Genomic DNA, 20,760 nt, shown 5'->3' on the forward strand with positions numbered 1-20,760 from the left:
TTTGCTATTATTATGTAGTATTATTAATTAATTTTATTAATTTTTTAGTCGTATATTTGGATTTGTCGCAAGGAAAACGTCGTCAAGTAACGATAACCAGTGCCATTTATTCGCTGAATTAGAACCAGAGCAACCAGCGTCAGCAATCGTAAATTTTGTAAATAAAATGTTGAGTTCCAGTGGAATAAAACCATTAATATAAAAGAATCGATTAAATTAAAAGCTGAACTAAAATTAAAATTAACTCTAGCAATATCACTGGAATTAATATTAAACCTAGAACTAGAAGCTTTCATGTCGCAATCTTCATTAGAAATAAGTTTGAAATGAACACTTGTTGATAAAAATTTATCAATTTTTTCAAATTTTTATATCATTTGAACTAACACTAAACCTAGAACTAGAAATATAACCCAAAGATTTCTAGTTCTAGGTCTAGCTTTGGTTTTAGTTTTGCTTCAATATAAGATATAAATATTCAAGAAAATTAATAAATATTTGTTAACAAATGTTAACTTCGAACTTGTTTCTGAAAAAGAGTACCACATAGTATCTAAAACGTCAAAATTTTATCAAAAGACGCCCTGCTTAACTCCAAAGTTTGTAATTCCAGGTTTAGTGTTAATTCTAGTTTTAGTGTTAGTTCTAGTTTTAGTTCAAATAACATCGGCCGTGAAATCCTTTGTATTTATACTATAAAAAGCTGTTTCTTTCTATACGTATATCAGACACGAAGAAAAAAAGATGTATTTGCTAGTCTCTTTGTTTAAGTTATGCTTCTTATTTCTAACATCCTAATTAGATTTGTACATAAGTATGCAAAAAAAACGAACCGTGTAGAGAAAAAAATTGGATAAATTTAGCGTGCCTCTGTAGTTATAATATAAGTTTTTTGTTCAGCCATATATCATAGGTGAAATGCCCGAAATATTTGAAACATATTGGTTAGTTTCACACAAAATTCTAATCTACTGGTCAGAATTTCGTTTTGTTAAGCAAAAACTTTTGAAATTCGAATCGATATCCAGTAGAAAATCATTTAAGAGGGTATTATATTATCGCTTAATGTAATTAAACGAAAAATGGTAGGAACCAGGGTAAATTAAGGAGAAAAGATGGTAATATACATATATCTATATTTTCATATTTATTTCAAAACTATCGAAAATGTTATTATTTCTTTTTTGTTCCATTATTGTTTTTTGTTGTCTTTAATTATTGTGAAATAAAAAGGAGCGCTTTGCAAATTTACTTTTATAATTTTAACTTTTAATAATTATTATGTTAAGTGTAATTATTTATGCCTTATTGGAAAACGTAGGATATCATTTTAAAGTGTACAGCCTGTTATAATCGGATAAAATCAAAATCAAAAAGAATCGAGAATCTATAGAATCACTATAAATATTATGGTAGATTTAACACTATGTATTCAAAGTATATATATGTAAACATATAAATAAAAATACACTAATTGATTTTTCGATTTACTTATTTCCACACTTATTTACATTCGAGACTTAAAAACAACAAATTTCAGTTCTAAATTTCAAACCGTTTTGGAGAAAATAATTTTTTTATTGTTCAGTTGACAACAAAAATAATATGCAAATAAAATAACATTAATAATTATTGCCTTAATGTTCTTAGTTGTACTATAAGTTTTCAATAATGACAAAGTTTTTCTTTTCAACATGTAGCGTGTCTAATAAATAATTTCTATAATTTTTTAATATTCAAGTAATTATGAAAAAAAGATAAAATATTATTCATTACAAGTTAGAATAAATTTTATTGTTGTACAGAATGTCTCGTAAAGAACAACATTCGGTTCTTTTAATACTATTATTAATTTATCAACCACTTTTTGTAATTAACTTAAAATGTGTCGATTTTGTTATGAATTATCTTAAAGGTGAAACTGTTTTAATCAATTTCGATGAAACATTGATCAATTTTACTTCAAAAGCAATCTATTCTTATAACCACGAAAAATTTATTGAATCCAAAACCCACAAGTTTGATAATTATTTGGTTAACAGTAAAGAACTAAATATTTTATCAGAAGTATTAATGAAAATTAAATCACAAAAGTATCACTGCAAATCGAAATACATCATATTTTTGAGTAATTTAAATTGGATACAAGAAGTTTTTGACTTGTTTTGGAAAAATCAAGCGTATAAAACTGTAATTATATCGAATGAATCTCTTTATTTATTAGATTATGAAAGATTTGATTGCAAAAATATTATTTATACGAAAACAAATTGTGAAAAACTTTATGATATAAGTTTTAATTTAAAAAATTGTTTACTAAAAGCAAGTTGGGATAATCGCCCACCCTACATAGTCGATCTTGCAACATCAAAAGGATATTCCATGAATATAATCAATACAATCTCAAACAAATATAACTTCGTACTGCAATTAAATGATGTTAAAGACAAATATATGAAAGAATACGGTGGAAATTATTCTTTCAATAGTCTAAAAAAAGATTTTGAAGCAGACTTGTGCCATATTTACATAACAAGCTTCCCAGAAATATCCACAACTTCGATATTAAATGTAGATATAACATATTATATCATAACAAACAGTTATATTTCGATGTTTCCAAAACCATCCGTTTTAACGGAATTTGAGATGTTTATTCACATTTTTACACCACTCGAATGGTTTTTAATTCTTTTAACAAACACAATTTTAATAATAATGTTAATAAAAACAAAAAATGATGTAATAAATTTAATTTTTACCATTTTTGGATTAAATTTAAACGTTTCAGCATCAAGTAATTTCTACGAAGGTGTAAAACTTTTATTTGCATTTATGTTACCATGCTATTTAGTTCTTGGAGTTTATTTGCAAAGTAGTTTAAACAGTTTTCAAACGAGTCCAGAATACGAAAAACCGATAAAATCATTTCTGGATACCTTCAAAACGCGACACCCCGTCAAAATAAGAAGTTTTACATCCGATTTTTTAAAAGATCGGGGTTTAATTGTACCAACGCAGAATTATGAGATTGTAAATGGAACCATCGATCTCGTTATGAACAATTTTATGAAACGAAGAGATTATGTAACTGAAGGTCAGGATATGTTTTTGTCATTATATCCCCATCTTCGAGGTGAATATGGTACTTTGAAACTTCAAACTTTTCTGGCTGGATTTCCGGTCAAATATTGTCTTCATGTTGGTGAACAAATCGACTTTACTCTTCGTCAATTTCACGAACATGGATTTATATTGAAATGGGTGTCTGACTTTCAATGGTTTATTATAATTCGAGAAAGTTTTTTGAATGATACAATAGCAAATAACGATTTAGAGAGGATTAAATTAGAAGACGTTCTATATTCTTTTTGGATTTTAGGAATTGGATTGAGTTTAGGGATTGTTGTGTTTATTATTGAAATTATTTATACAATTTTTGAAACACAAATATTACCTAATATGAATATTAATATTAATTCATGAACCATTTTTTTGTTATTAATTTGAAGTGTATTGATGTTGTAATGAATTATCTCGAAGGTGAAACTGTTTTAATGAAACGATGATTAATATTACGTCCAATTATTTGATTAATAGTAAAGAAGAACTAAATATTTTATCAAAAGTGTTAATGAAAATTAAATTAAATAGGTATCATTGCAAATTGAAATACGTCGTGTTTTCGAGTAATTTAAGTTTACTAGAATATTTTGAAATTTTTTGGTTCAACTAAGCGTGTAAAACTGTAATTATATCCAATGAATCTCTTTATTTATTGGATTACGAAAGATTTGATTGTAAAAATATTATATTTATAAAAAAAAAATGAATGAAAAAATGAAAATAATTTTTGTTATTAACTTTAACTGAACAAAAATAACATGCAGATAAAATAGCATATTAGCCTTAATGTCCTTAGTTGTACTATAAGTTTTTAATAATGAAAAAGTTTTTTCTATTCAACATGTCGCGTGTCTAATAAATAATTTCTCGGTATTATTTATTAATATTCAGGTAATTATGAAAAAAAAGATGTCCAAACAAGGTAAAATGTTATTCATTACAAGTTAGAATCAATTTTCTTGTTGTACAGAATGTGTTACAAAGAACAACATGTGGTTTTTTTAATACTATTATTAATTTATCAACCACTTTTTGTAATTAACTTTAAATGTGTTGACGTTGTGATGAATTATCTTGAAGGAGAAACTATTTTAATCAATTTTGATGAAACATTGATCAATTTTACTTCAAAAGGAATCTATTCATATAACGACGAAAAATTTATCGAATCCAAAACCCAGAATTTTGATAATTATTTGATTAATAGTAAAGAACTAAAGATTTTATCAAAAGCTTTAATGAAAATTAAAGCACAAAAGTATCATTGCAAATCGAAATACATCATATTTTTGAGTAATTTAAGTTGGATACAAGAAGTTTTTGATTTATTTTGGAAAAATCAAGCGTATAAAACTGTAATTATATCGAATGAATCTCTTTATTTATTAGATTACGAAAGATTTGATTGCAGAAACATTATTTATACGACAACAAATTGTGAAAAACTTTATGATATAAGTTTTAATTTAAAAAATTGCTTATTAAAAGCAAATTGGCATAATCGCCCACCCCTCCTAGTCGATGTTGCAACATCAAAAGGATATTCCATGAATATAATCAATACAATCTCAAATAAATATAACTTTAAACTGCAATTACATGATGTTAAAGACAAATATACAAAAGAATATGGTATAAATAATTCTCTCAATAGTCTAAGAAAAGATTTTGAAGCAGATTTGTGTCATATTTACATAACGAGCTTTCCAGAATTATCCACATCTTCGATATTAAATGTAAATATAACATATTACATTATAACAAACAGTTATATTTTGATATTTCCAAAACCAGTCGTTTTAACGGAATTTGAGATGTTTATTCACATTTTTACACCACTCGAATGGTTTTTACTTCTTTTAACAAATTTAAGTATAATAATTATATTAATAAAAACAAAAAATGATGTAATAAAGTTAATTTTTACTGTTTTTGGATTAAATTTAAACGTTTCAGCATCGAGTAATTTCTACGAAGGTGTAAAACTTTTATTTGCATTTATGTTACCATGTTATTTAGTTCTTGGAGTTTATTTACAAAGTAGTTTAAACAGTTTTCGAACGAGTCCAGAATACGAAAAACCGATAAAATCATTTCTGGATATCTTCAAAACACGATACCCCATCAAAATAAGAGGTTATACATATGATTTATTCAAAGATCGTGGTTTAATTGTACCCACGCACAAGTATGAGATTATCAATGGAAGCATTGATCGCGTTATGGACAATTTTATGAAACGAAGGGATTATATAACTGAAGGTCAGGATATGTATTTGTCATTATATCCCCATCTTCGGGGTGAATATGGTACTTTAAACCAACAAACTTTTTTGGGTGGATTTCCGGTCACATATTGTCTTCATGTTGGTGAACAAATCGATTTTACTCTTCGTCAATTTCACGAACATGGATTTATATTGAAATGGGTGTCTGACTTTGAATGGTGTATTATACTTCGAGAAAGTTTTGTGAATGGTTCAATAGCAAACAACGATTTAGAAAGGATTAAATTAGAAGACGTTCTATATTCTTTTTGGATGTTAGGATTTGGATTGAGTTTAGGGATTGTAGTGTTTATTATTGAAATTATTTATAAAATTTTTAAAAAAGATAAATAATTAAAATGAAAATAAATAAATAATCCATTATTCTTTAAAGTCTTTTTTTATGTAATTAAGAAGTTTTATGAATTAAGACACCAAGAACGACGTCTGTCGAAAGATTACACAAAATAGTGGGTTATCCATCTTCCTTTAAAAAATATATTTTTTAATATTTACAAGTAATAATGGAAAAAGGACGCATTCGCTATTCAAACGCCAACAAAGACAACATTTTTTTAATTACTGAGTTACAAAAAAGTTTATTATTCTATAGAATGTTCCGTGAAAATGATTTAAAACCCCATTTTTCAACTATTATAACAAATTCTTATATTGTATAATATATATAACATTTTATCATTTTAAAGTGTACAGCCTGTTATAATCGGATAAAATCAAAAAGAATCGAGAATCTATAGAATCACTATAAATATTATGGTAGATTTAACACTACGTATTCAAAGTATATATATGTAAACATCTAAATAAAAATACACTAATTGATTTTTCGATTTACTTATTTCCACATTTATATTTACATTTGTGACTTAAAAACAACATCAACAAATTTCATTTCTAAATTTCAAACCGTTTTGGAGAAAATAATTTTTTTTATTAACTTCAACTGAACAAAAATAACATGCAGATAAAATAGCATATTGCCTTAATGTTCTTAGTTGTACTATAAGTTTTTAATAGTGAAAAAGTTTTTCTTTTCAACTTGTAGTGTGTCTTATAAATAATTTCTCGATATTATTTATTAATATTGAGGTAATTATGAAAAAAAAAATCCAAAAAAGGTAGAATGTTATTCATTACAAGTTAGAAACAATTTTATTGTTGTACAGAATGTCTTATAAAGAACATGTGGTTTTTTTAATACTATTATTAATTTATCAACCACTTTTTGTAGTTAACTTAAAATGTGTTGACGTTGTGATGAATTATCTTGAAGGTGAAACGGTTTTAATCAATTTTGATGAAACATTGATCAATTTTACTTCAAAAGGAATCTATTCTTATAACCACGAAAAATTTATTGAATCCAAAACCCACAAGTTTGATAATTATTTAATTAAAAGTAAAGAACTAAATATTTTATCAAAAGTATTAATGAAAATTAAATCACAAAAGTATCACTGTAAATCGAAATACATCATATTTTTGAGTAATTTAAGTTGGATACAAGAAGCTTTTGACTTGCTTTGGAAAAATCAAGCGTATAAAACTGTAATTATATCGAATGAATCTCTTTATTTATTAGATTACGAAAGATTTGATTGCAAAAACGTTATTTATACGACAACAAATTGTGAAAAACTTTATGATATAAGGTTTGATTTAAAGAATTGTTTATTAAAAGCAAGTTGGCATAATCGCCCACCCTTCACAGTCGATGTTGCAACATCAAAAGGATATTCCATGAATATAATCAATACAATCTCAAATAAATATAACTTTAAACTGCAATTACATGATGTTAAAGACAAATATATAAAAGAATACGGTGTAACTTATTCTCTCAATAATCTAAGAAAAGATTTTGAAGCAGATTTGTGTCATATTTACATAACAAGCTTTCCAGAATTATCCACATCTTCGATATTAAATGTAGATATAACATATTATATCATAACAAACAGTTATATTTCGATGCTTCCAAAACCATCCGTTTTAACGGAATTTGAGATGTTTATTCACATTTTTACACCACTCGAATGGTTTTTAATTCTTTTAACAAACTTAAGTATAATAATTATTTTAATAAAAACAAAAAATGATGTAATAAAGTTAATTTTTACTGTTTTTGGATTAAATTTAAACGTTTCAGCAGCGAGTAATTTCTACGAAGGCGTAAAACTTTTATTTGCATTTATGTTACCATGTTATTTAGTTCTTGGAATTTATTTGCAAAGTAGTTTAAACAGTTTTCGAACGAGTCCAGAATACGAAAAACCGATAAAATCATTTCTAGATATCTTCAAAACGCGATACCCCATCAAAATAAGAAGTTTTACATCCGATTTTTTAAAAGATCGTGGATTAATTTTACCCACGCGCAATTATGAGATTATCAATGAAAGCATTGATCGTGTTATGAACAATTTTATGAAACGAAGGGATTATATAACTGAAGGTCAGGATATGTATTTGTCATTATATCCCCATCTTCGGGGTGAATATGGTACTTTGAAACTACAAACTTTTCTGGCTGGATTTCCGGTCACATATTGTCTTCATGTTGGTGAACAAATCGACTTTACTCTTCGTCAATTTCACGAACATGGATTTATATTGAAATGGGTGTCTGACTTTCAATGGTTTATTATAATTCGAGAAAGTTTTGTGAATGATTCAATAGCAAACAACGATTTAGAGAGGATTAAATTAGAAGACATTCTATATTCTTTTTGGATGTTAGGATTTGGATTGAGTTTAGGGATTGTAGTGTTTATTATTGAAATTATTTATAAAATTTTTAAAAAAGATAAATAATTAAAATGAAAATAAATAAATAATCCATTATTCTTTAAAGTCCTTTTTTATGTAATTAAGAAGTTTCATGAATTAAGACACCAAGAACGACGTCTGTCGAAAGATTACACAAAATAGTGGGTTATCCATCTTCCTTTAAAAAATATATTTTTTAATATTTACAAGTAATAATGGAAAAAGGACGCATTCGCTATTCAAACGAAAACGAAGACAACATTTTTTTAATTACTGAGTTAGAAAAAATTTTATTGTTCTATAGAATGTTCCGTGGAAATGATTTAAAACAGTATTTGGTTGTCTCAATATTAATATTAATTTATCAACCATTTTTTGTTATTAATTTGAAGTGTATTAATGTTGTCATGAGTTATCTCGAAGGTGAAACTGTTTTAATCAATTTTAATGAAACGATAATTAATATTACGTCAAAAGAAATGTATTCCTATAATCACGAAAAATTAATTGATTCAAAAACTAAGACATTTTTACGAAAAAAAATTGTGAAAAACTTAGGGATATACCTTTTTATTAAAAAATAGTTTACTTAAAGCTTATTATTATGTGGATAATCGTCCACATCGTCGATATTTCAACATCAAAAGGATATTCCATGAATGTTATCAACACAATTTCAAATAAATATAATTTTCTGCTACAATTGCGTAATGTTAACGATAAATATTTGACAGAATATAATGAAAATTATTCGTTTAATACTATAAAAATAGATTTTAACGCATATTTACATATCAAGTTTTCAATATCAAATCGTTACATTGCGATTTTTCCGAAACCATGCGTTTTAACTAAATTTGAAATGTTTATTCATGTTTTTACGCCGAGTGGCTTTTAATTCTTTTATCATACATAATTTTGATATTAATTTTAAAAATGATGTAATAAATTTAATTTCTACTATTTTTGGTTTAAATTTAAATATTCCAGCATCAACTAATTTCTACGAAAATGTAAAACGTTTATTTGCATTTATGTTACCATGTTATTTCGTTCTCGGAGTTCATTTACAAAGTAGTTTAAGTAGTTTACGAACGAGTCTAGAGTATAAAAAACCGATAAAATAATTTCCGGGTCTCTTCACAGCACGCCATCCTATTAAAATAACAAGATTCACATACGATTTTTTAAAAAGCCGTGGTTTAAATGTACACATAAATAATTATAATATTGTAAATGGAAGTGTTGATGTTATTGTGGATAATTTCATGACATGAAGAGATTATATAACTAAGGGTCAGGATATAGTGTTGACATTATACCCTCATCTTCGGGGTGAATATGGCACTTTAAAGATATAAACTTTTCAGGCTGGATATCCGATAAAATATTGTCTTCACGGGAGTGAACAAATCGAGTTTATTCTACGTAAATTTCACGAACACGGATTTATATTGAAATGGGAATCTGATTTTCAGTCGTTTATTATAATTCGAAAAGTTTACTGAATGTTTCAGCCAGAAATGACGATTTAGAGAGAATTACATTAGAAGTCGTTCTATATTCGCTTTGGATGTTAGGATTTGGGTTATGTTTAAGGCTTTTATTATTGAAGTTAATGTCTAACAATTAAAGTTTGAATATCTCGAAGATGTTACATAAAATACACCGACATTTACATAGTTATTTGGCATAATCCCAGATTGGGTTTATTCGAGGAAATCTCCTAGGACGATCAGAACGTTAAAAAAATAATAATAAAGGTAATTAATATATCCGGAATATAACTATTTGAAAAATGTTTTAAAGGTATAATTTTATTAAAAAACATTAAAAACTTATAACATCTTAATTATTAACTAATTGAGATTGGTTTTTGAGAAATAAATACGTATATCATTTTACAGTATTTAGTAGTACTTTTCACATCTTTTTTTGGAATGTTTTTAGAGATTCTTAACTACACCCATAACTGGAATATCTTGGGTATTTTGACGGAATAATATTCCCATATTTCTATGAATACTTTGAGTTTCAGTTATTGTGTGCTATAAAGAAATATGAAAATAAAAAAAATTAAAACTCAAATTTATTGAAAACAATATCTTTACCTGCAATGGTTTTCGAAATGTCGAATTAAAACTGGTTTCACAATTTTCCATAGATGACGGTAATGTTCTTCTTAGTCTTCTAAAAGGTTTACAAAACAAATACATATTGAAATACTGTCTGAAAAGTCCGCTGACGCAATATAAAGCGACGGGATTAACACATGAATTGATGAAGCTAAAAATAAGGTTAGTTTTAAATTATTGTTAGAAACGTTTTTTTACTAACCTCATGCAAAATCCAATAATTTTAACGCAATGCCAAAAACTGTCGTAATCCTCTTCCATATTTGGATTAAAAAAGTACCAAATGAAAAAAACGTGATATGGCAAGAAACAAATGAAGAACACTAAAAAATTGCATTTAAGATAAGCTACTGAATGATTTATAACTCGTATGTAAATTATTTTGATTAAATTTCTTTTAAGAAAGTATTCTACTCACAAAACACGAAACAAAGAACCATTCTTGCAACATGTTTCCTAGCCTTCATTTGGCTAACACTTTGACCCTGTAACTCTCCCGGAATTTCATTTGCGCTGGCCTGAAGTCGTTTCGCCATAGATATATAAAACATGGCAATAATCCATAACGGTATTAAATAATAAATCAAAGCTTTCGTCGCCACATTATATTTTCTGTACTCCGATGTTGTCCGATTATCTGGAAACGGTGTACAAAAGACGATGCTTTCATTTTCCGCCGTTTTATTTTCTTGCAGTTCCGAGAAAATCCCGTCGGGTATCGATAATAAAATCGCAATTAACCATATTATTAGGGCACTAAAAACGGTTAAAGGTTTTGTTTGTAATCTTCTTAAAGGATTTACAATTGCGCAATATCTTTCAGCGGATAAAGCCGTTAAAGTGAACACCGAAACACCTGTTGAGACATCTTTAACTATTTCAGATATTTTACATAGAGTTATACCCCATGGCCAACTTTCAAACGTATAAATTATTGATGTAAATGGAACACATGTTAATATTAATAAAAGATCTGCCATGGCTAAAGATAATATGTACCTAAAAAAATGAGAAAAAAAAGATTAATTTAAAACGATGTTTTAGTCAAATTACGTATTTGGTATATTTCTCATTGTTCTATGTCGAACAAATATAACGACAAGAGTTCCGTTTCCAAGAACACCAACGACGAATATCATGAAGAACAAAACGGGAACGACATACGTTTCGGGTCTTTCAACATAAGGGGTGTACTTGTCGTCGATTTCGTGCTGCGTTTCATCGTCCATATCTGCGCTACGGAAAGGAAAGACAAAAATATTTTCTTAGTATGTACCTTAAACGCTAAGTGAGTTTGTATTGCATTCGTTGCTATTGCCAACAAGAAACGATAGCCATTTAAAACGACGTTGCGAGGAAATATTTATAACCGGTCTTGTAACTCGGAAACTCTCTCCCTTCAAAAGGGTTGCCTCTCTTAGGGGTTAACGTCGTTTCGGTCGAATTGAAACGTGAAAGTTTCCTAGAGAAGTGGAGAAGGCACTTGGTTTGACTACTTGTTAGTCGTGGAACATCAACTTGGAAACTTTAAGACTTAAGGACGTTGCTGGAACGGTTTAATCGCGAGTCGTGCGGGATTTAATAAATTTTAAGCATTTTCGATTAGATGTTGACGATGGCACTTGAATTGTCTAGCTTCCCTTTTAGTTACATTTTAAAATACGTTTCATAAATTAGCATTAATTAATTCTGCTACAATTAATTTTATATGTTTATTTGTGGCAAACTAATTAAAGATAGTATTATAACCGAACCTTTAAGTGTGTTAATTCTACTTGAATAATTTTGAATGTGTTTCGTATTTTCTCAATTCTATAAACTTTAGATGATTTGATAAACTTACATGAATTTATTATGTTAACCGATTATCACAAAGTATTGAAATTGCTTACGCTCAAAATAAAGGGTTTATGTTTATACAAAATAAATTAAGTTGAAATAATATACTCAAACCAACGCGAGTTCATAGGAGATAAATGTTTCAGTTGTTGCAATTAATTCGATTTATATATAAACATTAAAACTAAATTTAAATAAATATTTAGAAATTTTATAGTAAATAGAGTATTATGAAGCCAAGGTGAATATCAAAAAGCTCTGGAAGCATTGAAACACTTCGCGAGTAGGACTTGTCGAAGGAAGAAAAGGAAAATCAATGAGGAACTGTGTAAGATGGATGAAAATTTGAAATCCAACAAGTCTGCGTGGCTTACACCCTAGTTAAAAGGTGGAAAGGAGAGTTCCAATCGAGAATGAGGCTCTGTAACAACTCGACTGAGGATACAATCTGCAACGTGGATGAGATAAAACCGAGATGGGAACATTAAAATTCCCGTATTCATCGCAAATTCAATTTAATGGATCAATTTAATTTTGAATTTCAGTGAAGGAAATGATTAATTTAGGTTATAAGTCACAAAAGCAATCATTTTTAGGGATTTATAATGTTTTGAGATTTAAGAATTCCAAATGATACAATTTGTCGCGTTAAGTTAAGAGATTTGAAATTTTGTTTCGAATTTATTTTATAATTTTTAAAATAACTATTTATTTATTTCTTTGTGGTTTTATATTCTTTTGAGACAAAAAGAATTCAAAGTGATCATTAAGCCAATGTAAATTGGGTTAGCTCGAGAGCTTTATAATTTTATCTCAATTTTAAAAGGACTAAATTTTGGTGGAGGCGCTGCGTAATAATTAAATTTACCCCGAGAGGGTTTTATTGAGATAATGCCAAAGAAAAAAGTTAATTTAAATTATATGGCTGTTTATGACTACAACGTATTATTTTTTTCGATTATTAATAGTTACTTTATTGAGTTACAATCTAAATTGGTTGTCAGTTTTGTTCGTAAAGGATAGAAATGGCATTATAGGGGGGGCCATCTGCAGATGTGCCCCATTCGTCAAATCATTTCCCGTTCCATTAGTTACGCCAACGCAGACTTGTTTCGCCCCACATTTCTGTAACGAATCTGCGTTTTCGGATGTTTCGTCCGAAAAATACTACGCAAAAAACTTTTTGTGCCAACATTAATACAAAGGGTTCCCAATTCTCTACAGCAAAACTATTTTAATTAAAAAGAAAACTTTTAAACTCTCTTTAAATTCAATTGTGATGTCGGATAGTTTCAACACATTCATTAAATAGTTACTGTTATTTGGTAATAAATACGTATGGTAAATGTTGAATTTATAATTTATGGTCTTCCTACGCGTTATCCAACTTTCACAATTATCCTTTGTTGCACCCACACACATCATATGTGGGTGCAAAGCTCACCCACATATTTATATATGGTTATTATATGTTTTATCTGGTGTATTTTCCGTAGTTTCAATTAATTGTTACATACTGTTAGTAATCGGCGATAAATTTTGTATCAATTTCAAGTTGGATCCTAACAGCTTAGAACATAATTCAGATCCACTTACCATAATTAACGGTTATTGCGATCTATAGACTCATCTACAATAGATACCAGTGTGGATATAATTAACAATTGAGCCGATTTTGCGATACAACTATTAACTAGAATTTCCCATGAATTTACTTGTTACCGTTTGATACACTTAGAACGTAACTAATTTATTTCATGTTATTTAAGTTAACAATAATAAAGGTTTGTTTATAAAAACTTACTTCTAGTACACTTGAAGTAAATTGGTTTAAGTTTGGTAAACGAAAACGTTTTCTACCACTTTCGAAAAGTACCAAGTTCTGTAACGTTCCCATTCTAAATGTTTACAGTAAAGATTTTATCGGAAAAATTTTAGCCTCAAAGTTAACGTTTCGTTTAGCTTATTTCACCCGAAACGCGATGTTTTAAAGTGTGTTAAGGTTGTTTTAAAAATAAAACAATAAATAAAGAATAAACTAACTTCGTTTTGCAACGCGAGATTCTCGTACACGATTTATCGTAGTTAAAACGACTTCTAAGAATATAGTCGTTCATCAATTTTCTTGCGCTGAAGCCAGACAAGGTATATTGTTAAAGGGCGAGGCATTATCGTTTTGTCTGAGTTTTGGGGATATTAATTTTCCATGAAAGCGGTCGGTTATTAACTTAATTGATGTATTGTGATTGTTAAAAAAGGATTTATTGAGGGGAAGTACAGAAAAGAATTAGTCCCGGGGAGTTATAAAAATGAAAAATGTGTTATGCGGTTTAAAAGGAATTGAAAAGAATCGGTTTTAAAACTCTTTTAATTTTTATACTTTGTAATTTAATGTATAAAGCATAAAATACTCGATGAAGAGGTAAACAGGCGCTCTAAGTTATAACTGAATCATTTTTAAATTAAAGAGAAAAATCTATTTTGCAGGAAATGTAGAAATATTAAAGATTTAATTTTTTTATTTAAATGTTTCGTAATACTAAAAATTACTGGTGGAAGTTGTGATTGCTACAGAATGGAATTTATTGATTTGAATATTTTCTGGTGAATGTGTCGGTTAATAGTAAATTTATCAGATACTGAAAGTCTATAAATATTATATTATGGTGTTAAACAAGTATTAAACGCTCTTGCGCTTACGATACGAAGCAGATTTTTTAATGGATACGGAAAAAGGGATTTTTAGCGACGAACTTTTAACTTCAAATAGACCTGTGTAGACATCCACACCAATGAAAAACACCGAAGGAGGACGGTGGCCAACAGTGGCCAACACAGTTGAGTCTTTTCATTGCGTGAGAAATAAATAAATCGAGATCTTTTGAACACATCCAAAAACTCGCAGCACCAACCATAAAGAAGGCAGAAGAGACCAAAAAAGTGCCAGAAAAGACCTCATACATAATAGCTTGAGAAACACTTGTGAAATTTCACTTGTGATACCTTACGTGAACAAAACAATACATGAAATAAATAATACAATTTTAAAGTAGCAAATGCATGTCTTAGGTTGACTCAGTGAAGATGGGATGAGTTTATTTGATCGATTTGTGGACCATGTGGATTAAGACCTAAGAAGATCAGGGGTTGGAGACGACAAATACGGACAAGTTTGGAAGGAACTGTCAGGTCAAGGTTTACAACGAGCTGTGGAGTTAAGCATGACGAGTAGATAAGAGATAAGATTTTAGTCCCTACACCTGCATCTGATGTTGCGTGTAGCTATAGCTTTGGTCTATGAGACACTTTATTACCGAGGATCCATGGAGGATCCACAGAGGATCCATTTCTTACGAGAGTGTAGGTAATAAAAGCAATGGAGATCTACAAACACTCATGCTAGCAGAATTACTAAGATACCTTCCAGGACTAGATTTATTTAAGTTATAAAACAGGGTTTTATGATCAATATGAGCTGAGAAATGGAGGATATCTTTGTCTCCTGGTAACAAAAAAAGACGTTACAAGGTTAGAAGTAATAGACACCAGATAATATACAGAGAGTAGTCTAGTTTTGTTGTTAAAAATATTTTTTTTATCCAAGAATTAACAAAGAAGCCATGGAAATTTATCTCCATAAAACAATAGGGAGGATGTAAAGCTCAGAGGAATCTGAAATATATAACTACACTTGAATATGCAGATTCACGCCGCGCTGAACACGGCAATTAGCGAATGGTAACTACAGCATTAATTAGTTAATAAATAGTTCAACGATTTAGTCACATTTGAACTGATTTTTTGGTTGTAGTATCAAATATTATTTTGTATTCCCCGGAAATTTCCAGATTTATTTCGAAAACAACTAAAAGTATTTCAAATAAAACAGAAGTAAACAGACCATAAATTTTCAATTAACTTCGAAAATTTTAATTGAAGCTTTTAATAATTATCAATAAAACTATAAATTTGTATATATTTCATAAAATATCAATTATATTTAAAATAAATTCGTCAGTTTTGAAAAACCACTTTTATTGTTTAAAATAAAAATGTTTAAAGTTGAAAAAAATTTTTAGCAATCTTAAATTTTGAGATAAGATTACTAAGCGCTGGATATGAAACACTTTGAATTCCACAAATGAAAGTAGCCTTTAACAATTGTTTCGAGAGTTCTAAAGTCCCAAAGCAATATAAACCCCAAAAATAATTTCTTACAAATTATTTCCCCAGGCTCCTCTACCAATATTTCTATTTCCAACAATATAACATCAAAACTCCTTACGTATTTTGAATAATGCCCAATTAATTCAAGTACAGTTAGAACTAGTCAACCGAGTCGAACCATAGGAGACTCAGATTAGCTTAACTCCGCCTGTCAAGTTAAGATTTGAGGGCTAAGTGAACAATTATTGATTTATGCATTACCGGAGAGTTTCAAGCTCAAGTCTGAAGTTCCGGGCATATGTGGGTTAATCCCAACTTTTCATTCCGATGTTAGCGGTGAAAGCTTTTTGTAATGATAAACGAAACATTGCGTTATTTCGAACTTATCCTTTTAACATATTCGAAATAAAAAAGTTTGTTGTTTTAATTAAAATATAACCTAGAGTTTGCCCCAATATTAAAAGTAAATTTTTCATGTATAATTTCCCTAGGGAAAAACCGAGTTAATCGGGGAATAAATTGTAATTGAACCAACTCAACAGTTCAAACAAGTCTTCTTAATTTAAACTTGACATTTCTCGATTTATTTCTCTTTTCAATTTATCGTAAAAGTAAACCCTCTGCGAGTTTCGGGGGTTTTAAAATTCATTAAGAGCCTCTGGCTTGGTTCAAACGATGGTTCATAGAAAATAGACGAGATGAAAAGCAATTACTTAGTTCAAAGCCAATAAATCCAGCTCTATAAAGCCAAGGAATATCCTTTCAAAATCATCGAAAATTCCTTCAGTTAATATAGTTACAGTAAAATAATAAAAAAATTTTAAACTTATTTTACGTATAGTAAATAAGTTGATTAACCTAGTAATGTTTAATATTCATGGAAAATATTCGTGGGGAATATTCATGCATGAAATATAGAAATCTGAATGTATGTAGTTAATGAGATGTATTGTTTTAAATTGTATAAACCTTAAAATTTCCAAGAAATTCGAATAAATTCTTCGTAGAATTGCCTGTCACGTATATCATTTCCACGAAAATGAGTTTTAACATTTTTGAAGTTGAATCGCAACCTCGCTTTCAAGTACATATACATTAAAATGCGAAACGTGGAAGTTTCGTTCTTGAAAAAAGCTTTTGTGTCATAACTATTGGAGCATATGATTTACAGCAGAATGATCGAGCTATGTCCCATAGAAACTTTTGCGACTTTTATGATTAATAACGATTCAAAATTTTTTACACCAACAAAGAAAAAAGTGAAAATGTTTACTGGAGTTAATTGAAAGGGAGGCTTAATTTGGTTATGAGAATAAAATTGAAAAAAAATTTCTTTGTAATCTTTTTTTTCCAGAAGAATTAATATGTAAATTAAAATCCGGTCAATTCGGGCTTAAACAATATGGTTTATAGATAGAGCTTTCGTCGAAACGATTATTATTTGTGTCGATGTTTCGAGTTTTTTTAACTTTCACTGAATCACATTGAAAAAAACAACAAAAAATGTTTATCAAAATCATAACTTTTTTTAATTATTTATTTTATGAAACTAGAATGTAATAATAATAAAAATTTTATAAACTCACCTTTAACTTTTCAATTAGAATTTCTCCAAAAATTCATAAACACTCATTATCTCTTATTTCTGATCTTTTACTTGTTTCGTTTTATTTCACATTTTTGTTTTTTTTATAAAGACTTTTTTGTAAGCGTCACCTTCGCTTTCCACAGTAGAACTGAATAACTTTGGAGTCTGCAGCTGTGTTAACGACAACGTCGAATCCAACGTCGCGTCGTTTTCGACAAGCGCCGCGACGCCCTCCTAAAACTAAATACTCAGCATTCTCTCGTTTTGACATCGAAACGACTGTCTTCTCATTCCTGGCCATCTGGCTAGACATTTCCGTTAATTGTAAAGCCCATTAGATCTAGCTCCTGGTAGTTCAGGTACTAACAAGGGTTTCTCTTTTACTTTACTCATTTATTTCTTCTTGAGTCGTTGATTTTCACTGGTTTCGTTCTTAATCTCCGTTGAATCTTCTTTAGTTTCTTGAAATTTTCTTAAAGGATATTAAGAAAATGAGAAATGGTTTTTGAGTGGTATGAAATGCTTATTTTGTAGTTAAGAGTACTCGGTAGTAATAAATTTGCACAAATTAGAGTTGGTAGTTTCTCCTTTGAAATTATAGTGCAACATCCGTTTTGATGATTAAATTTTTACTTTCATTCATTTAAAGAGGGTTAAAAGGTTTTTTTGCATTTCTGTTTATTTTGTTAACGAGACGAGACGATGTGTTGAGATATATTTTAATAAAGAGCGGTTATTAGAACGAATGTAACACGTCCAGAACAAACTTGATGGATCGTTACGGAATTACACCCATAAAAGATCGCTCGTGACTTTTTTACGTGACCCGCATTTTTAATTGCATTATTTAGGGATATAACACCCTTTTTGAATGCACGAGTGATGGTTACGATGATATCGGTTGCCAAATCTGCAATCAATTTCGCATGGGGAATACCGAACAATAAATCCAATTACAAGAAGATTCGTTCAATTTTATCAATTACTTTCAATCTTGTCAACAAGCGGTTTATGTTTCAAGTTTAAGTGAAACGATTGTATTTCAGGATAGGACATGGTAACATTAATGAAATGTTACAGTACTCAATTTTATCAAATTTAGTTACAAAACATATTGAACTTAGTATTAATTTGACATAAAAATCATCAAGAATAACGATTTTATAATTATTTTGCTCTAATCTATTTTTACTTTATTTTAATAAAGTCGTTAAAACTTCATAATTATATTCCCCTCATAAGGAAAATGAGGTATTTCCACTGAAGCTAATTTGGAGATAATTGTTTATTTGTATGATACTCATATTTCATAAAAATAAGCTTTGTTAAATAACAAATTTTATATTATTATTAATAAGTAGAATTGCAGTATTAAGAAGCAATCTTAAGGATGCGATGACATAATGAGAGTACTTTTGGCAGAGTACTCTACTTGACTATCATCGACTTTGACAACGTTAGTCAATATTCAAAAAACGAAGGAGGTGAGTGTCATCAATACGACAAAACAAATATACAAATAGGAGTATAATAAAGTATTTCAAACGTTGCTATACTCATAATTTTATAGTTTAAATAAGATGAGAATAAAATTGTTCAAACACGTGGATCTAGCTTTACGCAGAAGATTTTTACATATTAATTAAAATGATAATTCTATAGAAAAGCATACAGCAATCTTTGCACGATATAACTAAAACAAGAAAGAATCAATACCAAACTCAAACATTAAACCACAATTCGTTCTTAATTAAATTTTAAATTACTTAAAACCATATTCATAATAACTAAATATGAATAATAATGTTAGAAAAGAAAAAGATACAGGAGAGAGTGTTTAAGTGGATCCCATCTGCAGTTGATGTATATTTCGCTTGAAGTGTTACTTAAAACCACCAACACATAATTGCATAAAACCATCAGATACATTTCCTAACGGTCTCCTAATAGCCCAATCTTGAGAGGGAACATTCAACACGTACCTGTCAGATGTATCTTGGACGTAATTTCATAATGTCAAATGTCACCTAACGTATTCGAAACCGACTTCACTTATGCAGAATTTAAAGAAATCGATGAACAACAACTGCAAATGAAGACCGCAGATTATTTTAAAGATGCTCCAGAAAATCTGTTGCGGTTATGTAAATCGATAAAGCGTGGGGTAAATAATTTGTTGTTGTTTAACCGGTAACTATAACACTCCTCTACCGTACTTACATGTTAATTAAAATATTTGAACTATAATAATAATAATAAATGCTTCTTATTAAATTGTACAACTCAATTACGGCATAATTAAATAAATGAGATAAATGTTTCTTAACTTAGTATGTATGTCTTGTTCAACAAGTTAATGTATTAATAACCCAAAAATAAAATTAGTTTTCTAAATTTATATTTGTTTTTTCTGACACATTTCAAAACACTTCAAAATATTTGAAAGGTCTTTTTCTATTTCCTGTTCGATGGTGCTCAAGCGAAACGTATAAAGTGTGTGTAGTATAGCAAATAAAACTTACATCAAACTTAAAATTAGATTTACTCGCGGCAATATTGTGCCCCGCGGGGATCCCTTCGTAAAGCGCAGATTGCAAAATCTCGAAGTTCGAATGTTCAAAAAGTAATTTTTGTTTCAAGAATCTTTACGATAAAACTCGTTGTTCCCAAAAAAATTAAGAAATAAATTAAGAAGAGTTTTTTACAGCTAAGTTTTTTACAAAAGTTCTTAGATTCTTAATAAGTTTTAACCATAAATTATTCGTAACCAAGCCAATTTTAGCATACGATAATAATATCAGACTTAACACCTGGGTGCATTTTATCACGACAAGTCACACTGACGTTA

The 20,760-nt window shown here is 28.7% G+C and overlaps 3 protein-coding genes across 17 annotated transcripts in view; 2 read left to right on the forward strand and 1 right to left on the reverse strand.

Moving 5' to 3' along the window:
- LOC111428015 (tensin-1-like) overlaps window positions 1-1,479 on the forward strand; it is a 100,410-nt gene extending 98,931 nt beyond the window's left edge. For all 15 annotated transcript variants that reach the window (XM_023063402.2, XM_023063403.2, XM_023063405.2 and 12 more), the window contains one exon: window positions 49-1,479. In XM_023063402.2, coding sequence (XP_022919170.2) covers window positions 49-202 — 154 coding nt within the window. In that variant the 3' untranslated portion in view covers window positions 203-1,479. The remainder of the gene's footprint in view (window positions 1-48) is intronic.
- A 5,102-nt stretch (window positions 1,480-6,581) lies between these two features.
- Window positions 6,582-8,228, forward strand: LOC139429970 (uncharacterized). Its single transcript, XM_071196477.1, has one exon. It carries the CDS (start codon window positions 6,582-6,584, stop codon window positions 8,226-8,228), a length of 1,647 nt encoding a protein of 548 aa, XP_071052578.1.
- A 1,752-nt stretch (window positions 8,229-9,980) lies between these two features.
- Window positions 9,981-19,277, reverse strand: LOC111427868 (neuropeptide CCHamide-2 receptor-like). Its single transcript, XM_023063217.2, has 6 exons — window positions 17,911-19,277; window positions 11,372-11,554; window positions 10,737-11,317; window positions 10,521-10,641; window positions 10,295-10,469; window positions 9,981-10,231 (listed from the first exon to the last, which is right to left on the reverse strand). The coding sequence occupies exons 2-6, from the start codon at window positions 11,545-11,547 to the stop codon at window positions 10,130-10,132; spliced, it is 1,155 nt and encodes a 384-aa protein (XP_022918985.1). The 5' UTR covers window positions 11,548-11,554; window positions 17,911-19,277; the 3' UTR covers window positions 9,981-10,129.
- Between the last annotated feature and the right edge of the window lie 1,483 nt (window positions 19,278-20,760).

The sequence above is a fragment of the Onthophagus taurus genome, chromosome 6, assembly GCF_036711975.1.
Source record: "Onthophagus taurus isolate NC chromosome 6, IU_Otau_3.0, whole genome shotgun sequence".
NCBI classification, from domain to species: Eukaryota; Metazoa; Arthropoda; class Insecta; order Coleoptera; family Scarabaeidae; genus Onthophagus; species Onthophagus taurus.